Genomic DNA, 17,940 nt, shown 5'->3' on the forward strand with positions numbered 1-17,940 from the left:
TATGAGCCTGCTCACTGTGTTTATACCCATAGGTGCTTCATCGGCCCGTTTACGCTATTTGTATGCACGTCAGTGATTGTGGACGGGCTGGGAGGTCTCCATTTCGGGTTCCTCACCATCCCAGCTCATGTCTACCTTTCTCAGTTTAACCCTGTCACTGTAAAGCATGATTGCATGTTGGCTGAACTAACGCGTGTATGTGCCAGTGTCCGATTTCCATGGATGTTCTCATGTGGTCTCCACGGCTGTCAGTGCCATAACCAGTAACACAACCGCTGATGTGTTATCCAGGCCAGCACACAGGAGGCGACTTAAAGAACAAGCGTTCACATCTGCTACACAGCACGCCTGATGTGGAAAAGAGATGGACCAGAGTATAAAAGCTTGTGAGAACAAGAAACTACAAGAATCTGTAATTGTTCTAATAATATCCAGTCTGTAGTTTCTAGAGAGTCGAGTTCAGACAAGTTTCAGTGTCCATATGTTTCTAAGTAGAATTTCGGAACAAACAAGGAGCTAAGGGCAAGCCAGAGGTGAGACGTCCGCCAGCACTTTACCATGGTAACCAAACGCTGAACTAAGACAAAGAAAAGGTCAGCAGCTGATGAGAGTTATTACTCTGTGATGTGTCATTGCCTTGGCCCAGGCAGCCCTTTTCCTTAAAAAGAAAAGAGAGGAGTAGAGCTTCGCCTGCATGTGTCTGTGTAAGCGCATGTGATGGAGAGATGCGTGGAGGTTGGAGGGAGGTGGGGGTTCTGGCCTCTCTTAAAAGTGTGACTCACAGAATAGGAATGACCTCCCTCCCAAAGAAACCAGTCTCTCTTTTCTTTTCCTCTGGTCTCCTTCTGTTCCGTTCACAAACTCCCTTCTCTGCTCCCCCCCCCCCCCCCCCCCCCCCTCTTTTTTTCACCAGACTGAAAGAGCTTTTTAGTGAGGGGGGATTTCAGCATAATCACTGCCAGAATCCAACTCACTTCTCTACTGCGGTAACTTTCCTCTTTCTGTGCCACAGAGCCCAAAGGCTGCTATTTCAATTTATTTTACTTTTTATGCAAATATGCACCAATGCAAGTTTGTAACACCCAAAGAAATCCACCCAATGCATGTAAATGGAGGTCCAAAGTGCAGGATCAGTGTCTGCAGCATGCACACATGCAGTGATCGACAGATCCGAAGCGTAAAGTCTTGCTGGGCGTTCCCTCAGGGGTTCCTTTAGATGTTCCCAGCAAACAGGTTATTTTATGGGAGAAATAGAAAGTTTTTCACACCAGCATCCTTGGAATCTTTCAAGACTCCTCATACAGATGTGTGTTTCAGACATAAGTGTGAGCTGGGAGTAGTTACCTTAGGGAACACTCACTCACACACACACACACACACACACACACAGAAACAGACACACATGCATGCAGACGCTCTGAGTCTGTGTGTTAAAGTTATGTCACTGCTGCTTAGATTCAGTGGAAAAGTTTCCCCTGAAGTCTCAGAGTTTGCTGGAAGTGAGAGCTTGAATCACTGCGGCTTTGAGGCAGAGGAGAACGGAGGAAATTAAGCTTCAGAAACCCGACAGATGGGCCAAGATAAATTTCTGTGGAGCTGTTGCCACATTAAATAAAACCAGGCAAGAATGTGTGCAGTTCTTTGAAGATCCTGCAGAACATTGGTGTGAACTGTTGTTCAAAGGGGCAAAGCTGTGCCCACAATTGGATGAGCGCGCACACGCTCAAACACAGACGTGCACGCATGTACGGATGTGGGTGGGGGCTCTGTGTAACGCTCTGATAAGTCTGGTTTTGGCTGCAGATAATCAAAAGAGGCTGCTACACAGGAAGCGATGTATCAAACAGTCCAGACAGAGACGGCGCACTGAGGATTCCTAATTATGCCATTAGTTCAAACAATTTGACATTACTGTAACTATGTAGGAATATAGAGACAATTCTGTGTGCCTGGCACATAAAAGGGTACCAAGAATACAAAATTGTCAAATTTCAGCTTCATCATGCACACGTTTTCAACTGTTCTGCTGGAATAGGTCAGAGACCACATGCATGCTGCCGTATGTTCCAAGACCTGTAAATTCCATGACTAATTACTCCCACGCAGACGTGCAAGTTGCAGATGCTGTTTTTTTTGGATGGTCAACTGTATATGGTTTACTTCGCCAGTCATCTGCTCGCGTACTGTTGGTATTTGTTGCGCAAGACACAACAAAAAGGCGTTTCAAGGGATCTTTGAGACCTTTGACCCCTGACAGGAGCATTCCAAGACACCCAGGCACTTTTAGCGCCGCTTTAGGGCACCTTTACAGGCATATAAATGCCCGTTGGGGTCCAATTTGGTCCTTTTGTTACCGTCATCAAAGGAAATCTTGTTATTCATCACAAGTCCAAACCAACACAAGCTAGTTTTATCAGATATGCATCTGCATTCTTAATTAACCGGTCCCATCCTCATCTCTGCCATGCACAATCTCTGTTTACCCACAGAATTTACAATAGACAACCGATTACCTCTAGAGCATTCCATACATTATCTCATCTAATCTTCTTGAAGCAGTAGAAATCGGTGATGCAATGTGTGCAATCTAGAGCACAAACGCACCCAGGAACAAGTTGGTGTATCAACCTTTATTGAAGGAGACAACATTACTGAGACTTTGGTGTCCTCAGGTTAAAAAAAATCTTTAAAAACATGGATCCTGATACACGGAGACTAATAGCACCACAGATAACGACAGCTCAGTGACTCTGCGCCACTGATGGCAGAGAAACTAAAGGACTGAACATTGAGGGAAAAAGGCACGTGTGTGAGGAACCCAAGATTTGAGTCCAGTTTGGTTTTTGTCCAGACCCCCATGTGTGACAGATGTCTTCCGCCGTCACCCATGAAGTATGAAGTCATGTTTGTGTGTGTGCGCGCACGTGTGTTTGACAGAGGTGAATAAAATAAAAGAATTCTGTCATCTGAACCAGTGACCTCAGCACAACTGTTTATGGAACAATCAACAAAGGCTTCATATAAAGAATCACCTTAACATGTGAAATTGACACTGAAGTGCTTTGAAACACACACACACACACACTCACACAGACACACACATACAGACACACACATGTTGACCCCAGATGAATTTTTTTTTCCAGGTGAATTGCCGAGGGCTTTGTGTGAAACTCGCTCTGATGTCACGTCCTGTTTTCCTTGTTGGCTAATAGAGCTTTCAATTGATGCCGGGTGTGAATTCTCACCACGCTCAGAATGTGTAAAGGCATTTGCACGGGCCAATGCTGCGAGCCTTCCAGGTACACAGCGAGGGATATAATTTAAGGCTGGAGTTTAACGTAAACATAAAATTGGCACTTCACAGATCCTAGAATCATCTTAAAGACAGTTAATGGCCAAGAACGACTGCATGTAAAACCCTAAAAAACGCAAATGATTTAAATGGCGGGTGCTCCGGGCCTGGAGAGCCCATTTTAACCCACACGGCTCGCAGAAGGAAGTGAAAGTGGACGAGCTGAAAGTGTCGCACAATACCTGCACAGATGTGTCACCAGGTAGTTGAAAGCTAGTAATGTAGTTTGGTTTTGGTTAATAAATGATGGCTCCCCAGGACCGAAGACCCACTTTAAAAACTCCTTTTTTGGCCCTGAACTTTGCCTGCATGGCTTTTCTGCCTTGTAGACAGAACTCAGGGTGAAGAAAATATGTCATTTGAATTTCTGAAGACATTTTGGTTTTGTCTGTCAGACAATCACTTGTCGTTTTGTCATTTCTTTACTTTTTTTTTTTTTTTTAATAAAACACGTACTCAAACACAGTGTATGGTAAATGAGTGAGGCTGAGTAATTATGATGGGACTAAAATTCTAAAGCGTGTTTGTCCTGTTGTTTGGAGCTCTGAATTCACAGGGACACTCTGCGGGAGACGGTTTGGTGGAAGACTCCGCGGAGCAGAGAGGGGTAGTCTGGGACACGGAACAAGTGGCGCTGGGCGAAGCTGATGTCGTCCTGCCGCCCTCTGCTCACCAGCGTGCGCAGGTTGGCTTCATTCACTTGGTTGCCGGCGGTGATGACGAAGAGCTCCACGCCCGCATCTGCCACCTCGCGAACGCGCTTCTCCAGGACCGCCTCGGTGACGGCCTGAGACCTCCCATCAGAGAAGAGGACCAGCTTCTTCTTGCCTCCCGATGCGTCGCCACGGCTACGTAGATTGTTAATAGCAAACTCCATGGCCTCCAGCACGTTAGTGCCATCATTCTGGAAGACAGCCTGATCCGTGTGATAGGCCACCAGGGTCAGATTGCTTGTCGGCACCACCTCCATACGGGCGGCCCGGCTGTACTGACCCACGCCGACTCTGACTAAAGCGCTTCCCTGCCTGTCGGCGGTCAGGAAGCGCTCTGCCAGGCGGCGGACGAACGTCTTGCTCATCTCGAAGTTCTTCTGGCCGACGCTGGCCGAGCTGTCCATCATCACCAAAATATCGGCGCTGTTGGCGAAAGAGACTGCCACACACACGGGAAAAAGGTCATTCTGTCGCGTAATCCCATGCCAACAAAGCTGAACGCATGTTTGAACTTTGAACTCGCCGACTGTCGCGGTGATTTTTCTACGTCTTATTCTATTTATCACTGAAAAATAAAAATTACAAAAAAAAACTTACTGGGACATTTGTAGTCCGGGCACTTCTTATCTGGATAGGAGGACAGAAGGGGGGGGGTCATTAACAGAGACCCCAAAATGATGCAAATCGAAGCGCATGTGTGTAAAAAAAGGCTGTACCTTGACAGATTTGGGACGTCAGGTTCTGCAGGAAAGTGTCGTCCAGCAGCTCAGCGAAATTGTCCAGAACGAACGAAAAGCCCGGTTTGGGGTCGTTCTTACACACCAAGGCGTCCAGCTGCTCCGGGTTGGGTGGGCGCCCCGAGTAGTCATTTATACCCAGACCACCCACCTGTAGACCAGTAAAGGTGTTTAGTGTGACAGTTCCAGGCTCTCTGGACGTGGCTCCCTCGGTGCCTTGCACTCACCCGGACATTATTACCACAAAGGACGTTGAGGGGAACCCTGTCCCGGATGATATCGGAACGTCCGTCAGTGAGGACGAGGACCACTCGGTTCTCCTGCCTCATCAGCCTGATTGTGTTTTTCAGAGCAAAGTCCAGGGCCTCTCCTGTGTATGTGGCCTCGGCCAACCAGCGCAGGTCCTTCACTGCCCTGGACGCAGAGACAAGCTCAAACTTAGCGGTCTTCTAACAAGGAAATGATTCACATGTGTCTGTTTACAGAGGAAAAGACAGAAACCAGACAAAGCAAATGTCTGGAGCGCTCCTGTGATTATGGATGTCATTAATGTCAGGCTGCATTGGTCCGGACTCACTGTTTAAAGTCGGTGAGGCTGTTAACGTTGCCTCCCAGCTGCACGATTTCCTGTGCTTGTGATCCGCTGTACTGGACAACGCTCACCCTGGAGTCGTTACCTGCAAACTGGACAGAGACGCATTCGATGGTGACCTCGTGTTTTTGGCTGGGTTCTGTACACAAACTCCCTTCAAGCTCTCAGCGTCCCACCCACACTGACTAATTACATCCAGACTGGAAGAGGAGCGTCATTAGAGGGACATTAAAGGAAGCCCCAAAGTCCTGGACAATATCTTTCATTCACACTTTCTATTTTGAGGCATTTTTTCTGGCATTTGCTCCTTTAAAATATTCCCGGTTCAGTTTTAAGTCAGCAAACAATCCTCGAGGGTCCCTGGATCACAGCTGCTGTAGCCAAAGGTGGATGATACATGATTTATGGACTAAGAATGATGGATTGTAAGAATTACTTTGACTTGCTGGTCTTTGGCCAGTCTGTCTATGACAGTGATGATAAAGTCTTTGGCGAGAGCGAAGTTTGTGGCACCGATGCTCTCGGAGCTGTCCACGACGAACGCCAGGTCCAGAGTTGCACATTTGCACTCTGTAAACACATAAACAATGTCCCAAAGCTCCATGAATGACAGGAAGATGAAAAAAAATGATAAAGCTGACAAACGTGCTTAAGATTTAGTGTGAACTTACCACAGCAGGCTGTGAAGTCATTAGAAGGGGGGGAAGCAAAAGCAAAAGAAAGATGATTAACTGCAGAAAACATCCTCACATTTGAGCTTTGGCTGTTCGTAAAGCTGAGCGCTGATTAATGGGGCCAACATGTGTTTTGGTTTTGCGAGTTTTGCATTGAAAGCTAAGTATTTTGACTTACAGCAGAGCTTCATGATGATATCCAGAATCTCACATTCCTGAGAACAAGAGTTGGAGATCATGTTACAGCACTTCCACGGTGCCTTAAAGCCATTACATAATGGTTTGAAGACATACGTGAAGAAAATCAGGTCACGGACCCTTTCAAAGAGCTGCTGAATGTAAGAGCAAAACCTGCCTGCTGATATTGTACCTAAAGAACTAGTCTGTGAAAGGCTATTTTCTTTTTTTTGCAAGCAGGAAATTGGTTGTGTAGGTTTGGGCGAAAGCCAAAGGATCAGTTGCTCAATCCAAACGGCGGTGCTTCCTGAAGGGAGATTAAGTCTGCGGTGTTTGTCCGTCCTGCGCTGTGGCGAAGGTTCTTATTAGGTGGACCGATTCGATTTTTAATTGCCTTTAATACTCACATCAGTTCCTGGTGGTCCAGGAGGCCCAGGAGGTCCCTGTGCAGAGGAGGAGAGCCAGTAAGACGATAATAGTGTGGCTAAAAAATTCACCCCCCCTCACTTTCAAAAACTGGCCACACAATAAGACTCATCTGCTCTTATTTCCAGAGGACAGACAAAAAAAAAAAAGATTATTCCTTGGAAATCCTGACTTTTTTGGATAGAAGCCAGGATCCCTTCGCCACTGAGCCCACATCAACACCCACGCATCCTTGCATGCTTTTATCTGCCTACAACCTCACATGAATCTTGCAAAAGTTCACTGCCACATCATTTTTGTTTTGCTTTTGGTTGCAAAAAAAACAGCATCTGGTTTGTTTTAGCGAGCGAAAATCAGTTGACAAAGACGCCAGTGAAGTCTGCACGGATGCACACAGGATAACTCGGGTTCACCAGAGAGGGGGGAGAAACCCCCGGCACAAGACCCGATGCTAAGGTTTCACAGAGAACCCCCAGAGCCAATGCAAATGCTTGGAAACAGGGAGGGATGGGAGGAGGACAAAGTGAGGGAGAGTCTAAAACAGCAGAGTCTGAGGTATTTAAAACAGATGAGCTCAAAGTGTTGAATGAAAACAGCCTTTTTCTCACACCTGCACGTGCATTTTAGCTAGCTGGAACTCTTGTTGGTGCAGGTTTGTGTTGGCGGCGTTAATGATTTCACAACATCTTTGTGAATTAGCGCTGTGGCAAGTTAAAACATGGATTTTTCATGATGATTATATATTTACAAGCCTTGGACAAATTTCAAAGCCAGATGGGGTTATCTTGAATTATTTTTGAATTATGAATATACCAACGGAACACCAACAACTCCTTTGCCCTGCACTGACTGACTGACTGACTGACTGACTGTCTGTCTGTCTGTCTGTCTGTCTGTCTGTCTGTCTGTCTGTCTGTCTGTCTGTCTGTCTGTCTGTCTGTCTGTCTGTCTGTCTGTCTGTCTGTCTGTCTGTCTGTCTGTCTGTCTGTCTGTCTGTCTGTCTGTCTGTCTGTCTGTCTGTCTGTCTGTCTGTCTTCAATACACACATTTCCAACAAAGTCAGCGAATCTTACCTGCTTGCCCTCAGGTCCTCTGTGACCTTTGGCTCCTTTTGGTCCTGAAGCTCCTGGTTCAGTGTTCTGTGAAAAGAAAAAGAATTTAAAGTGGTGCTTTGATCTGTGTGAGAATTCCTTCATTTGAGGTCATCTTCATGATCTTTGGGCAGCTACAGACATCAGTCACTGACACTGCGCACAATAAACACCACAACCGGGCTGTGGGGATGAGGGATTCTAGATAAATTCACAACATTTCAATGTTTTCCTGTGATTAAAGGTGCGGCAAACAAATGTATCACCTCGCCCAACTGGGATTTAAATAGCGGTGTCATCGATATATAAATTCTCCAATATCAGTACTGCAGGTCCAAACTGTGTTTGTCAAACACAGACAGCATAAATGATAGTATAAAACATAAAAAACTTGGTGAAAACAAGAATAAACTCTTGGTGTTTATTCTTGTTTTCAACACATCTGAAATGTCAAGTTCCCACAGACACAGGTTGTGAGGGGAACCGTGGACAGCTGCAGGGAATTACAAACGAATATTGGTTCTGGCTTTCCGACGGGAATAAAAAAGCGCGCACAGATTCGAGGGAAAAAGGTTTAAAAAGGGCCCCTAATGAGATCCGCTCCTCTCTTTTAATGTGTCACCAACCAGATGCGACGGTTTTATTTTTCTTCTTCATCACATCTATATTATCATTCCAAAAGGGTGAATAAGTCAAAAGGTCTCCTTCGCCTATTATTTTACTACAGCTGCTGTCTTTAATGTCCTGTCCCCTCTGGCCGGAGCACAGGTCTGAGCAACGCAAGTATTTTAACAATTTAAATTAGAAATCACACGCAGTTCCTCAGAAAACGGCGTGGGTTCGGGGTAGCTTGGGGGGCGCTTTGGTTTCTTAAGAGAAATGATGTCATCTTTCCTTCCACTGCGCTGTCCAAAACCCGAGGACGCAACAGCAACAAATGGGTGGTTGTTCGCATACTAAAGGAAAAAAAACAGGACGGATGAACGGTCCCCCCGGGCGTGGGGTTATCCTGGATCGCGGTGCTTTTCCCACATCGAGGGGCAAAAGCTGAATATTTATGCCACACAAACGGGGACCAGATGATAAAAGGCTAAAACAAGTGATGTTGGTTATTATTGAAGACACCCAGTAAAATCTGTCTCAGAGGTGCTGGAGAAAGGTTTCAAGGTTTCAAGGTTTCAAGGGGGGGGACCTGGTGAAACCATTCTGTGGCCCTAATCCTCCACCGGCACACATTCCTGATTGGGGGGGGTAAACTGATGTGACACTGTAAATCCTCAGCTTTTAAAGAGCGCCCTGGTGAACGGATGGACGGGGAGAGCGGACATGTGCAGAAATGTTTACGCCGTAAAACGGGGAGCCTGGAAACGCAATAATTTCAACGTAAACACGGCCAAGTTGAACCTGGGGTTGAAGTGTGGAGCCTGGCACTCTGTATTACGCTTGTGATCGCACACGTTTTCAACGACTAACACCCGTGCGGGCGCGCACTCGCGCGCACACACACACACACACCAAAAAAGCGGTGCAGTTCCCTAATCCATCTCACTCATGTCCTGGTGTCCTTGACAACCATATACACACAGCTGCATGAGCTCAAAACTTCCTCACACACACACACACACAAACATGTAGAACATTTACAGCTGCACAACAGCAGGATTGTACTGTGGGAATAAAGAGGAATAAAGAGGCAATAATTACCACGGCGCATCTTTACACTCGTACACAGAGACATCAAAGGATGCGTTAATGCATCTCATGAACAGGAACTCACGATTCACATCCTCTCACTACCACATGTCGGGATGTCATGAAAGACAACAATTCTCAAATGAAACACAGAGATTTCATTTTGGGAAGAAGACTCACATCTGGGCCAGGATCCCCAGGATCTCCATCATCTCCTTTAGGTCCGGGAGTTCCTTTGGGACCCTGAAGGTGAAGAGGACACGCCGGTAAGACAATGGGTGTATTCTACGCGTAAATATGACATTCATGGTGGCGGAGATGCTTACCGGCTCACCGGGATCTCCACGGGGCCCAGGATAACCCTAAAAAAGACACATGTCTCACGTAAAGCAACCTCATATTATCATACACTCTAGTCCAGCATCGCATACCTGGAAACCAGGACAACCGGCAGTTCCGTTTCCTGGAATACCAACTTCTCCCTGGAAAAAAAAAGTTATAGACACATTTATAGCTCTGCCTCTGCCTCACACACACGCACACACACACACACACACACACACACACACACACACAGATGTGTACAAGAACCAGAAATCAGAGTGTAAGAATGGTGGGGGGGGCCATCTGCCTCCCACACTAACCGTTGGGCCCATTGGGCCTCTGTCTCCAGCAGATCCTTTGATTCCTCTCGGTCCTTTCGGCCCCTGGAGGAAGTGGAAGTGGAACAGTCAGACAGGAAACACACGACATGTGATGTGTAACATGTTCAAAACATTTGGATCTCGTCAGGCCGGCGCGGGGCTGCAGCTCAAGGGCGTGCAAGCGTGTATTCCATGGAACCGACCTCAGGTCCAGGTGGGCCTTCATCCCCTCTGTAGCCAGGAGCGCCGTCCTTGCCAGGGTCGCCCTGGAAAACAACAGAAACCAGATTCCAGTAAAAGCGTCTCTGGACAATAAAAGCACTTTCAAATGAAAAACTGACACCCCCCCTGACACTCAGCAGGGAGGAGATTTAATGGGATTTTAAATTTATCCCTTTTAGTTTTATTGTATTTTATATAAAAACTCAGATCCGGGGACATGACAGCAATGTTACACCAGGATATTTAACCCTTTCTATGATACGTATATATCAGTTCAATGTTAACAGACGTGTGATGCAGCACAGTCCTGCTGATGCCTGGTTTGAATTACAATTTTCAAACGGATTTTTGGAATTCTTTCCAGGTCATTTTTGCCAGGCTGATATCCATTTTTCTTTCAGCTCAGACACGAGGCGGGTTGAACCCAGCCCATCTCAAGACCTGTGAGCACAAGTAAGAGCGAGCAAAGGTTCATTTATGACTGCAGGAGTGAGAAAAAAAGGAATCGTTCCGAACCATTGCCTCCGATTCAAACACAGCGCGTTGCACATCTGACACATGCGTTTGGAAATCAAAAGCAGATCTCCGCAGTGGGACAACTTAGCTTCAGACTTGGATTCATTTCCTGCGTAGAACAGCTGGATCCAGCTGCTGTGCTGAAGAACATCTGCCCTGTTGCTTTAACGAACTCCCTAACTTGGAACTCCTTTTTAAAGGAAATGGGACAAACATGTTCAAAACCAGGTGAAATCAAATCTTGCCTGTTACGGTGAATATTACGCTGGTTTGAAGGGGAAAAAAACTGAAAATATATCGCTAATGTGTTACTGTTACTGCACGTGAGGAGACGGTTTTTCCCCAGATTCTATGACGTAGATCCAACATGTCAGTTATTCCATGTTTTCTGTACCGCTCAGTTCTGATGAGGGCAGGAGGCGGCACAAAGGAGCCATTCAAGGCAGTTACCACAAGTAACCCTGTAACGTCTTTTCTTCTTCTTATTATTATTATTATTACTATTACACAGCCTGGAGACTCGCTAAGAAAACCCTACTGAGGCTTTGGCTGGAGCGGACGGACAGAAGAACTGAGTCAGAGGGGAAAGAGTGAGAGTCAGAGTTCCCAGGAGGAGTGAAGACATGGGGAATGAGAGGGGAGACGGAGCATCGAGGAGTGGGAGGAAAGCTGGGGTGCGGGCCAGGTCGGCCCCCGTTTAAGCTTCCGAAATCCCGCCTCCTCGATGTAAAATTCGGATGCTGCGGATTCGGGCGGGGGTTTATTCTGCCTTCATCTGGAAAAAGACTAAAGAGAGGTTCCAAGGGAAGAAGACGGTTGGAACGTAGGCTGTGCTGCCTCCTACACATCAGGCCACAGAAGAGTGGCTCGTTATGTCGCATATCTCTTAAATGTGTCTCAATGCGAGGGTCTTACAGGGTCTCCATTAGGGCCAGTCGAGCCCTCCCTCCCCGGCTCTCCACGAGGTCCTGGATCACCCTGTCGAGGGAAAATACAAAAAAACAACACACGTATAAGATGGTGGAGAGGCCTATATGGAAGTCTAACAATAGACAGTGAAGCAGAGAGAGCCAAGACTTAAACTGAACGACATGACTGGGATCCCATAAAAGCAGTGGGAGGCATCGCTCAGCCAATTCTGAGTCTTAGCACTAGAAATCTACAAACCGACTCGGCGAGTTTATTTTAAAGAAATCCCCAAATCTTGGACACGATGACGTAATTCGCGCTCCTGTATTATTTATGACGCGGACCGCTGACCTGAATTTTCAGCCACTTCTGATCTTTTTTCTTTGTTTTTTAACTGGCTTTCCAACCCAGCCTTGCTAACTTAGGCTAAACAGTATCGAGCTTTCCATCTGGCGTTTGGCAACATGCAGCCTCCTAAATGGTTTCCGCCCGCCTACCGTGACATGGGGCTCAAATGGACTGTAAACAAGCTATTAGTAGATTTGGGAAATAAAAGACAAATGAAAAAGAACTTCCAGGCTCCCTGAAGAGACTTTTTCCTCTGGTTTTGAGACTACAGGAAGCAGAACGCTGAGCCGGAAGCGTCAGCCTACACAACATCACTGTCACCTACCGCCTCTCCTCGGGGACCTCTGTTTCCACGGGCACCTTGCTCTCCTTGCTCTCCAATTGGTCCCTGTAAAGGATTTCAGCAGCATTAAGACAGATCGGCCGCCGCAGTCTCAAATCAGTCTGTTATTATTTGTTTACTCTCTCGCCACGAGATCCGTCTTGTCCCGCCGGGCCCTGGAACATGGAGCACACGGCATCAGATTAAACGATGCATTCAGGTTCTCTCGTCACCGGCGCCGTCGTGACCGTCCATACTCACGTCATCGCCACGCTCCCCCTTGTCTCCGAGGTTTCCTGGAGGACCTTGGTTACCCTGTCACAACAAAGATGTTCAGACATCCAGAACTTCTCACTCGGGTTTGATCGACGTCACACAGTTCTGCCTTTCTGTCATTTCACCTTAGGTCCCTGTGGGCCATACTTTCCAGGTCTTCCTGGTTCACCATCCCGGCCTGGATCTCCCTAAAACACCAAAATTGTATACATTTTTAAATTTTAAGCAATTTTTCCTTCCCCTCCCCCCCACATCAAACCTTTGCTCCTTTTATTCCGTAAGAACCAGGGTCTCCCTTGGGTCCAGCCTCTCCCTGCAGACCCTAGAAGCAGAAAACATACGCACGAGCTTTATCCATGTTGTATATGCGTGTGTGTTTACAGTATAAATGTATGGCTCTATGTTTAACAGCCTGACAACATAGAATGTAAGCAAATTAAAGGTTCTCCATCTGCCGTCCTCTAAGGGTTATCCAGATGCCGATCAGAGGCCTGCCTACAGTGATCCTGGACACACTGCGGCCGCTAACGGCTACAGGGTTACGGATGTTGGAACAGTGTTTAAAAAGATGAATCAGGAAGAGGATAAAGGGAAATCTTACATCTCCTCCTGGAGACCCTTTACAGCCAGCAAGACCGGGGAAACCAGCTTCGCCCTAGTGAGGGAACCAAAGGGAACCAGCTTCAACACCAACAAACACAGAGAACGGTGAGCACAGCTGCGTCGTCTGAAGAGGCGAGTCTCACCTTGCGTCCGTCCACTCCATCTCTTCCCCTTTGACCTTTGTCTCCCTGGGGAAGACAGAAGAGAAGTGAAACCGACCCTCGGGTCCATCTCAGAGAGAACAGCGCCCCCTGTGGCAGCTTACCTTGTAGCCTTTGTGCCCTCTTTCACCCTGCAGTGAATAGAAGAGAGGTTAATTATGCCTGGTTGATGCATTAATGCTAAATTAAACAATTAAACCTGGGAAATGACATCATATCTGCGGCTTGCGATCGTACCTTTTCTCCTCTGGGACCGCGATCTCCCTGAAAACAGAAAGGACCATGTCAGGAAGTTGACAACATGGTAAATACAGAGCCAGGGTGGCGTTTAATCAGCAGCTAATGAAGACAAGAGCTACCAAAATGCAGGGGATTTTGTTAGCTTTTGTGCTAATTTGGTTGCCATGAAAACAGTTTTCAGGGGGAAAAAATCTATTAAGATGAGTTCTATTCTTTTTAACCATCGAGCTGTATTTAATTTAAAAAACTTGTTTGTATATGCTCTGAAATGCTCAACGCTATCTTTTCATCAGCGCTAATGCTAAAATTCACTAGCATCATCTGTCTAAACCTGCATCTTTGCACTATATTCTAAATAAATACACGACAATAAATACAATACAATAAATACAGAGCTTAACAGTCATTTAAATGCACCTACCTTCATCCCACTGTAACCAGGAGGACCAGGATCTCCAATGCTGCCCTGTTAAACAGAGACAGACACATGAGACCATCAAACCTGACACTTGACATCTGTGTTGGAAGAAGAGCACAGCAGAGTCACCTACCATGTTGCCAACATCTCCCTTCTCTCCCGGCATTCCTGGTCTCCCTCTTTCTCCCTGTAGAGAAGCAAATAAAGAAAAGATGCAGACAATGCAGAAAATACGGAATTTTGACAATTTTAGGGGTTTTCTAATGATCACACCTTGGAGCCCACATCTCCACCTGGTCCTTTAGGGCCTCCTGCAGCCTGCAGGCAGAACAACAGAGTGCAACAGGTTAGATCGATAGATATGATTTCACATAAGTACAAATATATAGAAAATAAGTCAAATGAAAGGCTCACTTACATTGCAGTCAAAAGAGCAGCACTGGAGAAAAAGAAGACAAATAGGATAAATAAATACATTTTATTTACAAATACATATTTACAAATACATAAATACAATACATATTTATTAAAACACAAAATAATGTGCACGTATCTGAAGACACATACCGTGTCCTTTGTCTCATTTGTCTGAAAAGATGGAAAAGAAAGAGACGTTATTTCATTTCATGGGGTGTAAAAGCTTCTCCCGTTGCCACTGAGCGAGCGTCGAGGACACGTACGATCATGTCGATAATGGAATGGATGGTTCCTATCTTGGTGGACCTGGACTCGTCTGCAGCGGTGAAGTTCTGTCTGTAGTTCTGGTCCGTGGCGATAAGAGACAGCCGGGTGTCCTGGGGAGACACAAAACCCCAAACGGTCATCGCTGAGACGACAGACAAGTTTGGACCTGAGGTTAAACTGTGGGCCTTGTTTTAGGATTACAGTGCTCAGGTGGCCTGGTGAGAAGAACAAGCCAAATTAACCCCAAATCCATCACCACCACATTCATTTTTAGCTTGAGTTGAAACATAGACGTCCTGAGTGAGGTCTTCCAGACGAGAGGGACGTGACGTCCAACTCCTGGTGGCACCTGTGTGTCCTGCAACACATCAGCTGATGATGCGTTTGAGTGTCAGAGTATAAAGGCCACCATAATGCATGCATTTTAAAGGAGCTCTCGCCTGCAGAGAGGGTGCGATCGGCCCCTCCACACCCCCCACTTTGGACCGGGTCAGCCTTAAAGAACCGTTTTCAGGCTCAGGGTTGAGTTGCACCAGATTTAGCTGTGGTGTGTTCGTGTTCTGCAGCGTTGGGCTGCTGCTATAGTTGATAACGTTTGCTAAAGCTCTCAGAGTCTGGATTTGAGCTAAACTAGCATAGCATCACACCTCTTGGTCAGGCGAGATGGCCACGGCGAAGACTTTGACTCCGTGTTGCTTGGCTTCGTTGGCAGCCTCCTGCACGCCACCGCACGGCTCCTTGTACCCGGTGATGGGGTGGCCATCGGTCACCACCACAATGTACTTGTTCTCGTGGTAGTGGGAGCCCCTGCAGGTGGGCAAACACCACAACATCACAATGTTCATTCAGCCGTTAAAGGTTTCCCGTAGGTGCGTGTTTGTATCTTGGTAATACCCAACGAGCAGTTCAGCGAGGCCCCTCTTGATGGCGCAGTCGGTGTAGGTGCCCTTGCCGATGTATTCGATGGTGTTGATGCTATTTTTCAGCTCCTGGCGTTGAGTCGCCATGTCACTCAGCTCCTGTATCATGATCACTTCGTCACTGTAGTGAAGGGCTCCCGTGTTCCACGTCAGGATGCGGTCGCATCGGTGGCGTCTGGTCAAGCACAGGTGTTAATTAGCACTAGCATTAGCATGTAGCAGAGCCGCCGGCACAAGGCAAGGGTAAATAAATAATAATAATAAATAAATGAATTAATTATCAATGGGTTAAACATGTTAGGGCTAATCCCCACCATTAATACAAAGCAAGGTTAAATCTACTGACAGAGAATAAAGTTAATTTTGTGCGTTTAAAAAAATGTGCTGGTGGTGGGTGTGGTCAGTGATTTGTGGCCACGCCCCTCAGCGATGGAGGCATCTTTGCGTCTTGCTTTTCCTGCATTATAAACCAGGGATTTAAATTCTATATAATCATAGATGTGTGTAAAAAGAGAACCTCACATGTTCCTGAGTTCATCGATGAAGTTGCTGGTAAACCTTTTGATCTGGTCAATGTAAAAGTTGGGCGGTTTCTGTCTGAGGGCCACACTCTCAGACGTATCCAGTACAAAGAATAGGTCAACAGGGCATTCTGCACATTAAAAAAAATTGAAGAAAAGAGAGATATACAGCTGTCACAATCCACATCCACATGTGTAACCTGTGAGTGGAACCACCGGCACCGCCAACATTCACACACGATTAATTAAACAGCAACAGGTCAGGGGTCAGCCACAGGATGCTAACTGCTAAACTCTGACATCTTTCCTGTTTTACAGGCAGCTTTCACCCAGATGGGGGCCATTTCCTATCTATTCTGCACCGACCGACCCACTGACTGCTCTTCATGCTGGTGAATGCACTCATGGCTGAACAAGGGCCTGCTGAGAAGCTAGAGGCTACTGTCATCTTCTGGTCCAGCTCTCAGAAGTTGGAGCCGTGCGCCTGATTAGAGGAGCTGAGCAAAGGCGTTGCACATCTGGATGAGCTGTCCAGCTAACATCACTCCACTGACGGCTCGTTACATTCAAGCATTCAAAAAAACCAAAAACAAACATGCAACGTAATTTAATGCGTATCGCAAGTATTTTCTTTAAAAAGTACGATAAATATTAAGCAAACTTACCAGCAAACCTATTTATTTGCAGATCCTGCGCGTGCGTACCAGCCAAGAAAACGCACAGGAGCGCCAGGAGACCTCTGAGAGTCTCCATGATTCAACTGCGACAAAAGTGAGCAGTAAAATCTCACGTCGAGCCCCCGCTCCCTACAGAACACTCTCCGACCCACAAACCTGGTACCTGGAAACCGATTTTAGGCGAACTTTTTAGTGATCCAGCGCTCCGCCGCAGTTCGTCCGAGGCGAGACCAAGAGGAGCGCGCAGAGGAGGACCAGAGCGCACGGAGAGGGAGGAGGGAGGAGGAGGGGAAGGAGGAGGGGGGGAGGTTACGCGCTTTCTCCGGGGTCGATGAGATGGAAGAACGCGCACAAAGTTTATACAATTTCCAGATATGACTGCTTCCTTAAAAGGTTTCACAGGGACGTGGAGCAAACAACGTACCAGAAGCGCTCCGACGCGCGCGCATTTGGCTTCGTTTTATGATCTGAATCCTGCTCATAGGTTCATTTAAGTACACGTGCACTGCAAAATTTAGAGAGGATTTTGATTTTTCTTGGTGTGGATGCAGGTATGGGCCCCCACCTCCAGCATCCCATACAGGAAAGCAAAAAATTGCAACATGAGCGGTTTAATGCGGAGCAGACGCGCAGCATGAAGCATTTTCTACTTTTTAAGGCTCTCTTTACTGTGGAAAATGGGGGTGGGAAAAATTGGAATACATCTGGTTTACTTTGGTTCCCAGGCCTGAACAGACCGGGGGGAGGGGGCGTCTGAGAGATCCAAAGCTACACAGTGCCACCTAGCGGCCGTTATATGGAAAACCTGGCGAGGAGATTGGAAAGAGTTTTACAGGCACTTTAATGGAAAAAAACCACTGAGTGCTGAATTGGCAAAGGTGCTGACGGGGGTGAATGCTGCACAGTTGCCGCGGACATACTGTATGTGTGTGCTCAATCTGTGGGACTGTAAAAGGCTGGCGCGGACTCAGGTTTTCCACTGAGGTCAGTGTTTTGGAGGAAAAGAAAGGCCGTGTGGGGAA

General features: G+C 46.8%; 1 protein-coding gene across 1 annotated transcript; it reads right to left on the reverse strand.

Annotated features, from left to right (window-relative positions):
• Nucleotides 1–2,615: 2,615 nt before the first annotated feature.
• On the reverse strand, nucleotides 2,616–17,185 carry col6a1 (collagen, type VI, alpha 1). The gene is made up of 35 exons (XM_011617257.2): nucleotides 16,907–17,185; nucleotides 16,243–16,372; nucleotides 15,695–15,895; nucleotides 15,448–15,607; nucleotides 14,797–14,910; nucleotides 14,684–14,704; nucleotides 14,535–14,555; nucleotides 14,390–14,434; nucleotides 14,250–14,303; nucleotides 14,120–14,164; nucleotides 13,696–13,722; nucleotides 13,563–13,589; nucleotides 13,441–13,485; nucleotides 13,296–13,349; nucleotides 12,954–13,016; nucleotides 12,820–12,882; nucleotides 12,680–12,733; nucleotides 12,559–12,594; nucleotides 12,422–12,484; nucleotides 11,755–11,817; nucleotides 10,305–10,367; nucleotides 10,102–10,164; nucleotides 9,889–9,939; nucleotides 9,784–9,819; nucleotides 9,638–9,700; nucleotides 7,748–7,813; nucleotides 6,656–6,691; nucleotides 6,250–6,286; nucleotides 6,069–6,077; nucleotides 5,834–5,967; nucleotides 5,383–5,489; nucleotides 5,033–5,219; nucleotides 4,785–4,956; nucleotides 4,666–4,695; nucleotides 2,616–4,507 (listed from the first exon to the last, which is right to left on the reverse strand). Exons 1-35 carry the CDS (start codon nucleotides 16,992–16,994, stop codon nucleotides 3,906–3,908), a joined length of 3,030 nt encoding a protein of 1,009 aa, XP_011615559.1. The 5' UTR covers nucleotides 16,995–17,185; the 3' UTR covers nucleotides 2,616–3,905.
• Nucleotides 17,186–17,940: the final 755 nt, after the last annotated feature.

This window comes from Takifugu rubripes, chromosome 22 (genome assembly GCF_901000725.2).
Source record: "Takifugu rubripes chromosome 22, fTakRub1.2, whole genome shotgun sequence".
NCBI classification, from domain to species: domain Eukaryota; kingdom Metazoa; phylum Chordata; class Actinopteri; order Tetraodontiformes; family Tetraodontidae; genus Takifugu; species Takifugu rubripes.